This window comes from Heterodontus francisci, chromosome 3 (assembly GCF_036365525.1).
Source record: "Heterodontus francisci isolate sHetFra1 chromosome 3, sHetFra1.hap1, whole genome shotgun sequence".
NCBI classification, from domain to species: Eukaryota; Metazoa; Chordata; class Chondrichthyes; order Heterodontiformes; family Heterodontidae; genus Heterodontus; species Heterodontus francisci.
This window is the reverse complement of record NC_090373.1, coordinates 173,909,525-173,923,906: the sequence shown is the minus strand read 5'-3', so window position 1 is coordinate 173,923,906 and position 14,382 is coordinate 173,909,525. Positions and strand designations below refer to the sequence as shown.

At 42.0% G+C, this 14,382-nt stretch overlaps 1 protein-coding gene across 5 annotated transcripts in view; it reads left to right on the top strand.

Annotated features, from left to right (window-relative positions):
* The window catches only part of LOC137364492 (TOG array regulator of axonemal microtubules protein 2-like), a 210,965-nt gene that overhangs the window by 97,107 nt on the left and 99,476 nt on the right, over window positions 1-14,382 (top strand). For all 5 annotated transcript variants that reach the window (XM_068027681.1, XM_068027683.1, XM_068027682.1 and 2 more), the window contains exon 5: window positions 1,916-2,160. In XM_068027681.1, coding sequence (XP_067883782.1) covers window positions 1,916-2,160 — 245 coding nt within the window. The remainder of the gene's footprint in view (window positions 1-1,915; window positions 2,161-14,382) is intronic.

The window sequence follows — 14,382 nt, the reverse complement described above, 5'->3', positions numbered from 1 at the left end:
GGAGCCAATTAACGTACTGAATCACGTGGAAGAGAGAAATTTAATGAGGAAGTTCCAGGATCCTGCACTGGATGCTGTGACTTTAATTTCCACCATGGTACATTATGAAGATTGAGTTTAATAAATAAGGTAATTTGGAGGTCAGAGCCAGAAAAAAAAAACTAATGAAAGCGACTAGATTGTTTTAAAAACTCAACTAGTTCACTCATGTCCCTCATGGAAGTACCCACCTATCACCCCTACACGGTCTGTTCACATATGACTCTAGTCCACATTAAATGTCTGCCTCAATGCCTCGTGAATGGACCTAACAAGCTATTGAGTTGGATATATTCAATGAAAATGAAAAGGCCCAATCTCACCTTCTCAAGGGAATTAGGGATGGGCAGTAAATGTGACCTTGCCTGTGTTGCTCTCAGCTTAGAATCATAGACTTACAGCATGGAAAGAGGCCATTCAGCCCATCATGCCTGTACCAGTTCTTTGAAGGAGCTGTCAAACTAGTCCCACTCCCCTCCTCCCTCCCATTATTGTCTCAGTGCCTTTTTAAAAATAAATCAGTAAAAGAATTAGAAGGGAGATGAGGAGGATTGTTTTTACGCAGTGAGTTTTTGTGATCTGGCATTCACTGCCTGAAACGATGGTGGAAGCAGATTCATTAATTACTTGCAAAAGTGAATTGAATGTCTACTTGAAAAGGAAAGATTTGTAGGGCTATGTGGAAAGTTCTGGAGGTTCTCTGTTCACATTGTATCTCTTAATCAACAACTTGCATTTCTATTGTGTCTTTACCATAATAAAACATCCCAAAACACTTCACAAGACTGTTAACAAACAAAATTTGACACTGAACCACATTAGACGATATTAGGGCACATGACCAAAAGTTTGGTCAGAGAGGTAGATTTTAATGAGTGTCTTAAAGGACAAAAGAGATGTAGAGGGGCTCAGGGAGGGAATTCCAGAGCTGAGGTTCCAGGAAACTGAAGGCACAGTCATCAATGGTGGAGCGATTTAAATTGGCGATGCTCACATTAGGGGAGACGATAGCGTAGTGGTAATATCAGTGAGCTGGTAATCCAGAGGCCAAGGCTAATGCCCTGGGGACACGGGATCAAATTCCATCATGGCAACTGGTGGAATTTAAATTCAATTCATTACTAGAAGTCTGGAATTGAAAGCTAGTTTCAGTAATGGTGCCATGAAACTATCATCAATTGTTGTAAAAACCCATCTGGTTCACGAATGTCCTTTAAGGAAGGAAATCTGCTGTCCTTACCTGGTCTGGCCTACATGTGACTCCAGACCCACAGCAATGTGGTTGACTCTTAACTGCCCTCTGGAATGGCCTGGCAAGTCACTCAGTTGTCAAGGGCAATTAGGGATTGGCAACAAATGCTGGCCTTGACAGTGATGTCCACATCCCATGAAAGAATTAAAAAAATGGCCAGAATTAGAGCAGCACAGAAAAATCATAGGGCTTTGAGGCTGAAGGGGATTACAGAGATAGGAAGGAGCGAGGCCATGGAGGCATTTGAAAACAAAGATGAGGATTTTACAATCGAGGCATTGGTTAACCAGGAGCCACCATAAATTTGCTGGCCGCTTTCAACATTAATAATGGTGTGCGATGTCAACAGGACATCATCATCCCAGCTAACTTCAGCCCATTGAAAATCTTAATAATTAATGGCTTCACCTTAGGAGAGACAGAGGGTAAAATGAACTTCAAATTTTAAAAATAAATTTTGTTTTCATCTGGTTTACATGTTAGAAATTTCCAAAAGGGACCATTTAAAAAACTGGACTATCTAGTCCAGAACTGCACAGGTGTGAGACCTACATCCTTCCATTGGAAGCTGCTAATGAACATAATTTAGAATGACAAGTCTTGACATGCAATTCTCTCTGCTAGGCCCATTTGAGGCCGTACTTCCGTTGAAGCCGACTCTCGCTCGATCTGCCTCACAGCGACTCCTGAAAGCCACCAGGCCCATCCCACCCATCGAGAGGAGGGCCAGTTCGCAAACCAATGGTGCCCATGATCAGGATCTGCTCCCTAACGACAAGAACAAAGAGGCTTCTGCTGACGAGTTGCCAGGATGTCCACGCTCAGAAGCTGGAGAGGGATATGCTGAACCTGCCACAGTTCCTGAGGAGGTAATGGAAATTAAACCCAGCCCCAGTTTTGTGCAAGAACCACAGATAGGCCACTGTTTAGTAATCCAAGGAAAGTTCATGAGGTGAAGTTGATAGGATTAAGTGGAAACTGTTTGTCAGCACACATGTTCTGAGCACAAGGCTGGACTTTCCCTCTGGGGGTGGAAAATAGGAGTCAGAACTGTTTCTGGGTCCTGAACCCACCCCTGGGGGCAATGGTCACGTTTTGGGATTTTGACGCAGGCGCCCTTTAATTGGCATGGAAACAGGGTCCCTGTTCAATTAAGGGCAGTGGGTTGGCTCTCGAAGCTGAGGGCCAATGAAGGCCCCGTTGCACTAACTTTTTTAAAACCTTAAATTGAAACCAGATCCAGCAGCCAGGCCACCACTGTGGGGTGGTGGGAAATTCCTCTATAGAGCAGCCTTTGTCTGCACCCACACTCAGGCAGGCAGGGAGGGCCTGGAGGCCTACCTGGAGTGTTGGCACCTTGGCCTACCACTGGGTACCCGTCTCTAGGCAGTTAAACTACCAGCACCCCCCCCTCCCCCGTTACTTTGAGAAACTGCAGACCGACTGGAAAATCCAGTCGGCCTCCTCTCAATGAGCCTAATTGGCTACCCACCTCATTGGCTCGGTAGCTCTGCCAGCCCTGAACCCCCCTGCGCCAGGAATGGGGTTGGGAAACTGGTGTGCCAGCTGGTGCCAGTATTTTCATACCCTGTCTTCCTCTGTTCACGCCCTTGACAGAGCCCAAAAATTCATCCGATGATGTTGAACAGTTTTATCCTCTTCTCAACCCGCCATGTTTTTCTAGCATTTTCTGAAGTCGTTCCAGAACTGCCACACTTGCAGCTTGAGTCTATTTCCCATTTTCCCATCTCTTTCTTTATTTTTCCTCATTTTTCTTTGTGTGAGACTCTCCTGTGTTTTTTCTCCCTCCACTATTTGCACATTCTTTTAGCCTTTCACTGTCTTTCCGTGACCTCACTGACAATCTATCACCTAACATGATTCTATTATGCATTTTTCAGGACTTCAGCTCATGAACTCCCTTTCCATGATCGGAGTATCAGTTGATTCTGTCCCCACTCCCTTCCCCCTCTTTTTTTCTAATTTTTCAGCCTTACTAAAAAGTCTGATGAGCCAGTCTTTAGTTACGTCTTATCAATAACCGGTCTTTTCTCATTACGGATGTTCACTGAATTGCTGTGTATTTCTAGTTTATATTTTATAGGAACGGTTTGTTTAGAGATCAGTTGCACGTCCAACAGGGCCATCCTAAGGCAGTAGCCCTCTTACCTGCTGGAATATCTGGAGCCGGGTGGAAAGAATCCCAATCCCCAGCGGCTGGTCTAACCTCTCCTGATCCATTATTAAGGAAGACTCGTTGGTCAATCACTTAACAGTGCCCTGGAAGATTGTGGGACTACCTGTCTCTGGTATCAGATTTCAAATTTACCACAGAGGGTTCAGTTGGTTCCAATATTCCTTCATCAGGCCTGTCACCTTGAAGCTGTTAAGATTCTAAAAGGACACTGCTTACCTTGAATAGTCACTAGTTGGTCAGTAAATAACTGAGGAGCCTCTCAGTTGGATCAACTGCTTCACACGGAGGTTAACGAAGGCGGCCCACCACCACATTCTCAGGGCAAATAAGGATACCAGCTTTGCCAGAGACACCCACATCCCGAGAATGAATTAAGGGAAACTCCCTATGATTGGTACAGTGACACCACAACTCACCATGTGAGTGCGTTGTCACCATCCTCCTGACCATAGCATGGACTTGCATAGCTAGCTCATTGAACGATGATTCAGCCGGTTGAAAGTATGAAGCTTTGGCAGCAGCTGTTTGCCTCACTGGAATACTGGTAGGTACTGAACCCTGGGATATATGAGCTGGTGCTCCCATATACCTGACTCCTTCCGTCAGCTGTCGTCCCAAGTCTCAGGTGGAAGGATCTGCACTGGACAACTCGCAACGTGCCAGCTGTTTGATGTTCTAAGTATCCATTGCTGTCTACCAGGCTTAACAATTACCATAGGAATGTGTGCACGGTGAGGGCAGTTCCCTTTCCAGGTATACAGTAACAGGTGGGTATAGCCTGCAACTGTCCCTTTTGCAATGGTTTTCCATATGTTGCCACAATCCCACTTTAAAACTTAGCCCTGGATTTTACACATGGGCCGTTATATGTCCTTCAGTTACATGCTCAGACGTTTTGACCCACAAAGGACAAATAGTTGAACACATCATATATGTCACAAGCTTAAAGTACGTTGGGACTCTGTGATCAATGAAGATAGATGAGGAAGTCCCTTTAGACCTTCAGTGTGGTCCTGAAGGACTACATCCAGGCAGATGCTGGCATCCAGCAGGACTCCTGGTACCAAGCAGGAAAGGTGCTGCCTGTATTTTCCAGTCAATACCTGCTCTTGAGCAAAACCATGATACTGAACAAATGGGTATCTACCACTGAAGTCCACTGATGAGCCCATTGTTCATGGCGGGCAGAGCCCCAACACGGTGCCATCTGTGTCAAGGGCTGCAATAATTTCTATTCAGAAATGCCTCAGGATGTCTCTTTTGATGCCATCCAACACACCATTGATGACCAAATTAGATGGGTGAAATGGGCAATATTAAGTATATTTTTTTTTGTTCATGGGATGTGGGCATCACTGGCAAGGCCAGGATTTATTGCCCATCCCTAATTGCCCTTGAGAAGGTGGTGGGGAGCTGCCTTCTTGACCCGCTGCAGTCCTTGTGGAGTACACCCACAGTGCTGTTAGGAAGGAAGTTCCAGGATTTTGACCCAGCGACAGTGAAAGAACGGCGATATAGTTCCAAGTCAGGATCGTGTGTGGCTTGGAGGGGAACATGTAGGTGGTGGTGTTCCCATATGTCTGCTGCCCTTGTTCTCAGTGTTAGAGGTGGTGGGTTTGGAAGGTGCTGTTGAAGGAGGCGTGGTGAGTTACTGCAATGCATCTTGTATATGCACACACAGCTGCCACTGTGCATCGGTGGTGGAGGAAGTGAATGTTTAAGGTCGTGGAGTTGGTTGTTTTGTCCTGGATGGTGTCGAGCATCTTGAGTGTTGTTGGAGCTGCATCCATCCAGGCAAGTGGAGAGTATTCCATCACACTCCTGAATTGTGCCTTGTAGAAAGTGGACAGGCTTTGGGAAGGTCAGGGGTTGAGTCACACACTGCTGAATACCTGCTCTTGTAGCCCCAGTATTTATGTGGCTGGTCTAGTTAAGTTTCTGCTCAATGGTGAACCCCAGAGAAATGTTTGCTCAATGTTTTTCTCTGCAGTTTATCAGAAGAAATTGGTAATATTTATCACTGCTGACTGCAACCTCAGGCCCAAGGGCAGTCCCAAAGCCTGAGAGAACTATTATGCTGTCTGTAGTGTCAGCTATTCAGCCTGAAGTAAAGCCATTAATTGATGTTGATGCACAGAATTTAGTGATCCTACCCTGACACTAGTGTGGAAGATCAACAAGTTTAACACTGGATAGCAGCACTTGTTAAATACTTTGACATACACTAAAATTAAACAAATAAAAGGACTAGTGCACTAATTTTTCTGTTTGCGCCAATCTTCTGTGTATGAAAACCTCAGGTATTCAGTATTCTACATCTGAACCCCGCGATTAGATTCCAGTCTGTAATCACTCCCGGGTATCCGTTATTCTATATATAAACCATCTGAACCCCTCGATTAGATTCCAGTCTGCAATCACTCCCGGGTATCCATTATTCTATATATAAATCATCTGAACCCCTCGATTAGATTCCAGTCTGTGTTCACTCCCGGGTATCCATTATTCTATAAATATGAATCATTTGAACTCCTCGATTAGATTCCAGTCTGTGTTGACTCCCGGGTATCCGTTATTCTATATATAAACGAACTGAACCCCTCGATTAGATTCCAGTCTGTAATCACTCCCGGGATTCCATTATTCTATATATAAACCATCTGAACCCCTCGATTAGATTCCAGTCTGTAATCACTCCCGGGTATCCGTTATTCTATATATAAACCATCTGAACCCCTTGATTAGATTCCAGTCTGTAATCACTCCCGGGTATCCATTATTCTATATATAAACCATCTGAACCCCTCGATTAGATTCCAGTCTGTAATCACTCCCGGGTATCCATTATTCTATATATAAACCATCTGAACCCCTCGATTAGATTCCAGTCTGTAATCACTCCCGGGTATCTGTTATTCTATATATAAACCACCTGAACCCCTCGATTAGATTCCAGTCTGTAATCACTCCCGGGTATCCGTTATTCTACATATAAACCATCTGAACCCCTCGATTAGATTCCAGTCTGTAATCACTCCCGGGTATCCATTATTCTACATATAAACCATCTGAAGCCCTTGATTAGATTCTTGTCTGTAATCACTCCCGGGTATCCATTATTCTATTTATAAACCATCTGAAGCCCTTGATTAGATTCTTGTCTGTAATCACTGCCGGGTATCCGTTATTCTATAAATATGAATCAGCTGAACTCCTCGATTAGATTCCAGTCTGTAATCACTCCCGGGTATCCATTATTCTATTTATAAACCATCTGAAGCCCTTGATTAGATTCGTGTCTGTAATCACTGCCGGGTATCCATTATTCTATAAATATGAATCAGCTGAACTCCTCGATTAGATTCCAGTCTGTGTTCACTCCCGGGTATCCATTATTCTATATATAAACCACCTGAACCCCTCGATTAGATTCCAGTCTGTAATCACTCCCGGGATTCCATTATTCTATATATAAACCATCTGAACCCCTCGATTAGATTCCAGTCTGTAATCACTCCCGGGTATCCATTATTCTATATATAAACCATCTGAGTCTCTTGATAAGATTCCAGTCTGTAATTCCTCCCGGGTATCCGTTATTCTATATATAAACCACCTGAACCCCTCGATTAGATTCCAGTGTGTGATCCCTCCCGGGTATCCGTTATTCTATATATAAACCATCTGAACCCGTCAATTAGATTCCAGTCTGTGATCACTCCCGGGTATCCGTTATTCTATATATAAACCATCTGAACCCCTCTATTAGATTCCAGTCTGTAATCACTCCCGGGTATCCGTTATTCTATATATAAACCATCTGAGTCTCTTGATAAGATTCCAGTCTGTAATTCCTCCCGGGTATCCGTTATTCTATATATAAACCATCTGAACCCCTCGATTAGATTCCAGTCTGTAATCACTCCCGGGTATCCATTATTCTATATATAAACCATCTGAACCCCTCTATTAGATTCCAGTCTGTGATCACTCCCGGGTATCCGTTATTCTATATATAAACCATCTGAGTCTCTTGATAAGATTCCAGTCTGTAATTCCTCCTGGGTATCCGTTATTCTATATATAAACCATCTGAACCCCTCGATTAGATTCCATCTGTAATCACTCCCGGGTATCCGTTATTCTATATATAAACCATCTGAACCCCTCGATTAGATTCCAGTCTGTAATCACTCCCGGGTATCCATTATTCTATATATAAACCATCTGAACCCCTCTATTAGATTCCAGTCTGTGATCACTCCCGGGTATCCGTTATTCTATATATAAACCATCTGAACCCCTCTATTAGATTCCAGTCTGTAATCACTCCCGGGTATCCGTTATTCTATATATAAACCATCTGAACCCCTCGATTAGATTCCAGTCTGTAATCACTCCCGGGTATCCATTATTCTATATATAAACCATCTGAACCCCTCTATTAGATTCCAGTCTGTGATCACTCCCGGGTATCCGTTATTCTATATATAAACCATCTGAACCCCTCTATTAGATTCCAGTCTGTAATCACTCCCGGGTATCCGTTATTCTATATATAAACCATCTGAGTCTCTTGATAAGATTCCAGTCTGTAATCACTCCCGGGTATCCATTATTCTATATATAAACCATCTGAACCCCTCTATTAGATTCCAGTCTGTGATCACTCCCGGGTATCCGTTATTCTATATATAAACCATCTGAACCCCTCTATTAGATTCCAGTCTGTGATCACTCCCGGGTATCCGTTATTCTATATATAAACCATCTGAACCCCTCTATTAGATTCCAGTCTGTAATCACTCCCGGGTATCCGTTATTCTATATATAAACCATCTGAGTCTCTTGATAAGATTCCAGTCTGTAATCACTCCCGGGTATCCGTTATTCTATATATAAACCATCTGAACCCCTCGATTAGATTCCATCTGTAATCACTCCCGGGTATCCGTTATTCTATATATAAACCATCTGAACCCCTCGATTAGATTCCAGTCTGTAATCACTCCCGGGTATCCGTTATTCTATATATAAACCATCTGAACCCCTCGATTAGATTCCAGTCTGTGATCACTCCCGGGTATCCGTTATTCTATATATAAACCATCTGAACCCCTCGATTAGATTCCAGTCTGTAATCATTCCCGGGTGTCCGTTATTCTATATATAAACCATCTGAACGCCTCGATTAGATTCCAGTCTGTAATCACTCCTGGGTATACGTTATTCTAAATATAAACCATCTGAACCCGTCAATTAGATTCCAGTCTGTAATCACTCCCGGGTATCCGTTATTCTATATATAAACCATCTGAACCCCTCGATTAGATTCCAGTCTGTAATCACTCCCAGGTATACGTTATTCTAAATATAAACCATCTGAACCCGTCAATTAGATTCCAGTCTGTAATCACTCCCGGGTATCCGTTATTCTATATATAAACCATCTGAACCCCTCGATCAGATTCCTGTCTCTAATCACTCCCGGGTATCCATTATTCTATAAATATATATCATCTGAACCCCTCGATCAGATTCCAGTCTGTAATCACTCCCGGGTATCCATTATTCTATAAATATGAATCATTTGAACTCCTCGATTAGATTCCAGTCTGTGTTGACTCCCGGGTATCCGTTATTCTATATATAAACGAACTGAACCCCTCGATTAGATTCCAGTCTGTAATCACTCCCGGGATTCCATTATTCTATATATAAACCATCTGAACCCCTCGATTAGATTCCAGTCTGTAATCACTCCCGGGTATCCGTTATTCTATATATAAACCATCTGAACCCCTCGATTAGATTCCAGTCTGTAATCACTCCCGGGTATCCATTATTCTATATATAAACCATCTGAACCCCTCGATTAGATTCCAGTCTGTAATCACTCCCGGGTATCCATTATTCTATATATAAACCATCTGAACCCCTCGATTAGATTCCAGTCTGTAATCACTCCCGGGTATCTGTTATTCTATATATAAACCACCTGAACCCCTCGATTAGATTCCAGTCTGTAATCACTCCCGGGTATCCGTTATTCTACATATAAACCATCTGAACCCCTCGATTAGATTCCAGTCTGTAATCACTCCCGGGTATCCATTATTCTACATATAAACCATCTGAAGCCCTTGATTAGATTCTTGTCTGTAATCACTCCCGGGTATCCATTATTCTATTTATAAACCATCTGAAGCCCTTGATTAGATTCTTGTCTGTAATCACTGCCGGGTATCCGTTATTCTATAAATATGAATCAGCTGAACTCCTCGATTAGATTCCAGTCTGTAATCACTCCCGGGTATCCATTATTCTATTTATAAACCATCTGAAGCCCTTGATTAGATTCTTGTCTGTAATCACTGCCGGGTATCCGTTATTCTATAAATATGAATCAGCTGAACTCCTCGATTAGATTCCAGTCTGTGTTCACTCCCGGGTATCCATTATTCTATATATAAACCACCAGAAGCCCTCGATTAGATTCCAGTCTAATCACTCCTGGGTATCCATTATTCTATATATAAACCATCTGAGTCTCTTGATAAGATTCCAGTCTGTAATCACTCCCGGGATTCCATTATTCTATATATAAACCATCTGAACCCCTCGATTAGATTCCAGTCTGTAATCACTCCCGGGATTCCATTATTCTATATATAAACCATCTGAACCCCTCGATTAGATTCCAGTCTGTAATCACTCCCGGGATTCCATTATTCTATATATAAACCATCTGAACCCCTCGATTAGATTCCAGTCTGTAATCACTCCCGGGATTCCATTATTCTATATATAAACCATCTGAACCCCTCGATTAGATTCCAGTCTGTAATCACTCCCGGGATTCCATTATTCTATATATAAACCATCTGAACCCCTCGATTAGATTCCAGTCTGTAATTCCTCCTGGGTATCCGTTATTCTATATATAAACCACCTGAACCCCTCGATTAGATTCCAGTGTGTGATCCCTCCCGGGTATCCATTATTCTATATATAAACCATCTGAGTCTCTTGATAAGATTCCAGTCTGTAATCACTCCCGGGATTCCATTATTCTATATATAAACCATCTGAACCCGTCAATTAGATTCCAGTCTGTAATCACTCCCGGGATTCCATTATTCTATATATAAACCATCTGAACCCCTCGATTAGATTCCAGTCTGTAATCACTCCCGGGATTCCATTATTCTATATATAAACCATCTGAACCCCTCGATTAGATTCCAGTCTGTAATCACTCCCGGGTCTCCATTATTCTATATATAAACCATCTGAACCCCTCGATTAGATTCCAGTCTGTAATCACTCCCGGGTATCCATTAATCTATATATAAACCATCTGAACCCCTCGATTAGATTCCAGTCTGTAATTCCTCCTGGGTATCCATTATTCTATATATAAACCATCTGAACCCCTCGATTAGATTCCAGTCTGTAATCACTCCCGGGATTCCATTATTCTATATATAAACCATCTGAACCCCTCGATTAGATTCCAGTCTGTAATCACTCCCGGGATTCCATTATTCTATATATAAACCATCTGAACCCCTCGATTAGATTCCAGTCTGTAATCACTCCCGGGATTCCATTATTCTATATATAAACCATCTGAACCCCTCGATTAGATTCCAGTCTGTAATCACTCCCGGGTATCCATTATTCTATATATAAACCATCTGAACCCCTCGATTAGATTCCAGTCTGTAATCACTCCCGGGATTCCATTATTCTATATATAAACCATCTGAACCCCTCGATTAGATTCCAGTCTGTAATCACTCCCGGGATTCCATTATTCTATATATAAACCATCTGAACCCCTCGATTAGATTCCAGTCTGTAATCACTCCCGGGTATCCATTATTCTATATATAAACCATCTGAACCCCTCGATTAGATTCCAGTCTGTAATCACTCCCGGGTATCCGTTATTCTATATATAAACCATCTGAACCCGTCGATTAGATTCCAGTCTGTAATCACTCCCGGGTATCCATTATTCTATATATAAACCATCTGAACCCCTCGATTAGATTCCAGTCTGTAATCACTCCCGGGATTCCATTATTCTATATATAAACCATCTGAACCCCTCGATTAGATTCCAGTCTGTAATCACTCCCGGGATTCCATTATTCTATATATAAACCATCTGAACCCCTCGATTAGATTCCAGTCTGTAATCACTCCCGGGTATCCATTATTCTATATATAAACCATCTGAACCCCTCGATTAGATTCCAGTCTGTAATCACTCCCGGGTATCCGTTATTCTATATATAAACCATCTGAACCACTCGATTAGATTCCAGTGTGTGATCCCTCCCGGGTATCCGTTATTCTATATATAAACCATCTGAACCCCTCGATTAGATTCCAGTCTGTAATCATTCCCGGGTGTCCGTTATTCTATATATAAACCATCTGAACGCCTCGATTAGATTCCAGTCTGTAATCACTCCCGGGTATACGTTATTCTAAATATAAACCATCTGAACCCGTCAATTAGATTCCAGTCTGTAATCACTCCCGGGTATCCGTTATTCTATATATAAACCATCTGAACCCCTCGATTAGATTCCAGTCTGTAATCACTCCCAGGTATACGTTATTCTAAATATAAACCATCTGAACCCGTCAATTAGATTCCAGTCTGTAATCACTCCCGGGTATCCGTTATTCTATATATAAACCATCTGAACCCCTCGATCAGATTCCTGTCTCTAATCACTCCCGGGTATCCATTATTCTATAAATATATATCATCTGAACCCCTCGATCAGATTCCAGTCTGTAATCACTCCCGGGTATCCATTATTCTATAAATATGAATCATTTGAACTCCTCGATTAGATTCCAGTCTGTGTTGACTCCCGGGTATCCGTTATTCTATATATAAACGAACTGAACCCCTCGATTAGATTCCAGTCTGTAATCACTCCCGGGATTCCATTATTCTATATATAAACCATCTGAACCCCTCGATTAGATTCCAGTCTGTAATCACTCCCGGGTATCCGTTATTCTATATATAAACCATCTGAACCCCTCGATTAGATTCCAGTCTGTAATCACTCCCGGGTATCCATTATTCTATATATAAACCATCTGAACCCCTCGATTAGATTCCAGTCTGTAATCACTCCCGGGTATCCATTATTCTATATATAAACCATCTGAACCCCTCGATTAGATTCCAGTCTGTAATCACTCCCGGGTATCTGTTATTCTATATATAAACCACCTGAACCCCTCGATTAGATTCCAGTCTGTAATCACTCCCGGGTATCCGTTATTCTACATATAAACCATCTGAACCCCTCGATTAGATTCCAGTCTGTAATCACTCCCGGGTATCCATTATTCTACATATAAACCATCTGAAGCCCTTGATTAGATTCTTGTCTGTAATCACTCCCGGGTATCCATTATTCTATTTATAAACCATCTGAAGCCCTTGATTAGATTCTTGTCTGTAATCACTGCCGGGTATCCGTTATTCTATAAATATGAATCAGCTGAACTCCTCGATTAGATTCCAGTCTGTAATCACTCCCGGGTATCCATTATTCTATTTATAAACCATCTGAAGCCCTTGATTAGATTCTTGTCTGTAATCACTGCCGGGTATCCGTTATTCTATAAATATGAATCAGCTGAACTCCTCGATTAGATTCCAGTCTGTGTTCACTCCCGGGTATCCATTATTCTATATATAAACCACCAGAAGCCCTCGATTAGATTCCAGTCTAATCACTCCTGGGTATCCATTATTCTATATATAAACCATCTGAGTCTCTTGATAAGATTCCAGTCTGTAATCACTCCCGGGATTCCATTATTCTATATATAAACCATCTGAACCCCTCGATTAGATTCCAGTCTGTAATCACTCCCGGGATTCCATTATTCTATATATAAACCATCTGAACCCCTCGATTAGATTCCAGTCTGTAATCACTCCCGGGATTCCATTATTCTATATATAAACCATCTGAACCCCTCGATTAGATTCCAGTCTGTAATCACTCCCGGGATTCCATTATTCTATATATAAACCATCTGAACCCCTCGATTAGATTCCAGTCTGTAATCACTCCCGGGATTCCATTATTCTATATATAAACCATCTGAACCCCTCGATTAGATTCCAGTCTGTAATTCCTCCTGGGTATCCGTTATTCTATATATAAACCACCTGAACCCCTCGATTAGATTCCAGTGTGTGATCCCTCCCGGGTATCCATTATTCTATATATAAACCATCTGAGTCTCTTGATAAGATTCCAGTCTGTAATCACTCCCGGGATTCCATTATTCTATATATAAACCATCTGAACCCGTCAATTAGATTCCAGTCTGTAATCACTCCCGGGATTCCATTATTCTATATATAAACCATCTGAACCCCTCGATTAGATTCCAGTCTGTAATCACTCCCGGGATTCCATTATTCTATATATAAACCATCTGAACCCCTCGATTAGATTCCAGTCTGTAATCACTCCCGGGTCTCCATTATTCTATATATAAACCATCTGAACCCCTCGATTAGATTCCAGTCTGTAATCACTCCCGGGTATCCATTAATCTATATATAAACCATCTGAACCCCTCGATTAGATTCCAGTCTGTAATTCCTCCTGGGTATCCATTATTCTATATATAAACCATCTGAACCCCTCGATTAGATTCCAGTCTGTAATCACTCCCGGGATTCCATTATTCTATATATAAACCATCTGAACCCCTCGATTAGATTCCAGTCTGTAATCACTCCCGGGATTCCATTATTCTATATATAAACCATCTGAACCCCTCGATTAGATTCCAGTCTGTAATCACTCCCGGGATTCCATTATTCTATATA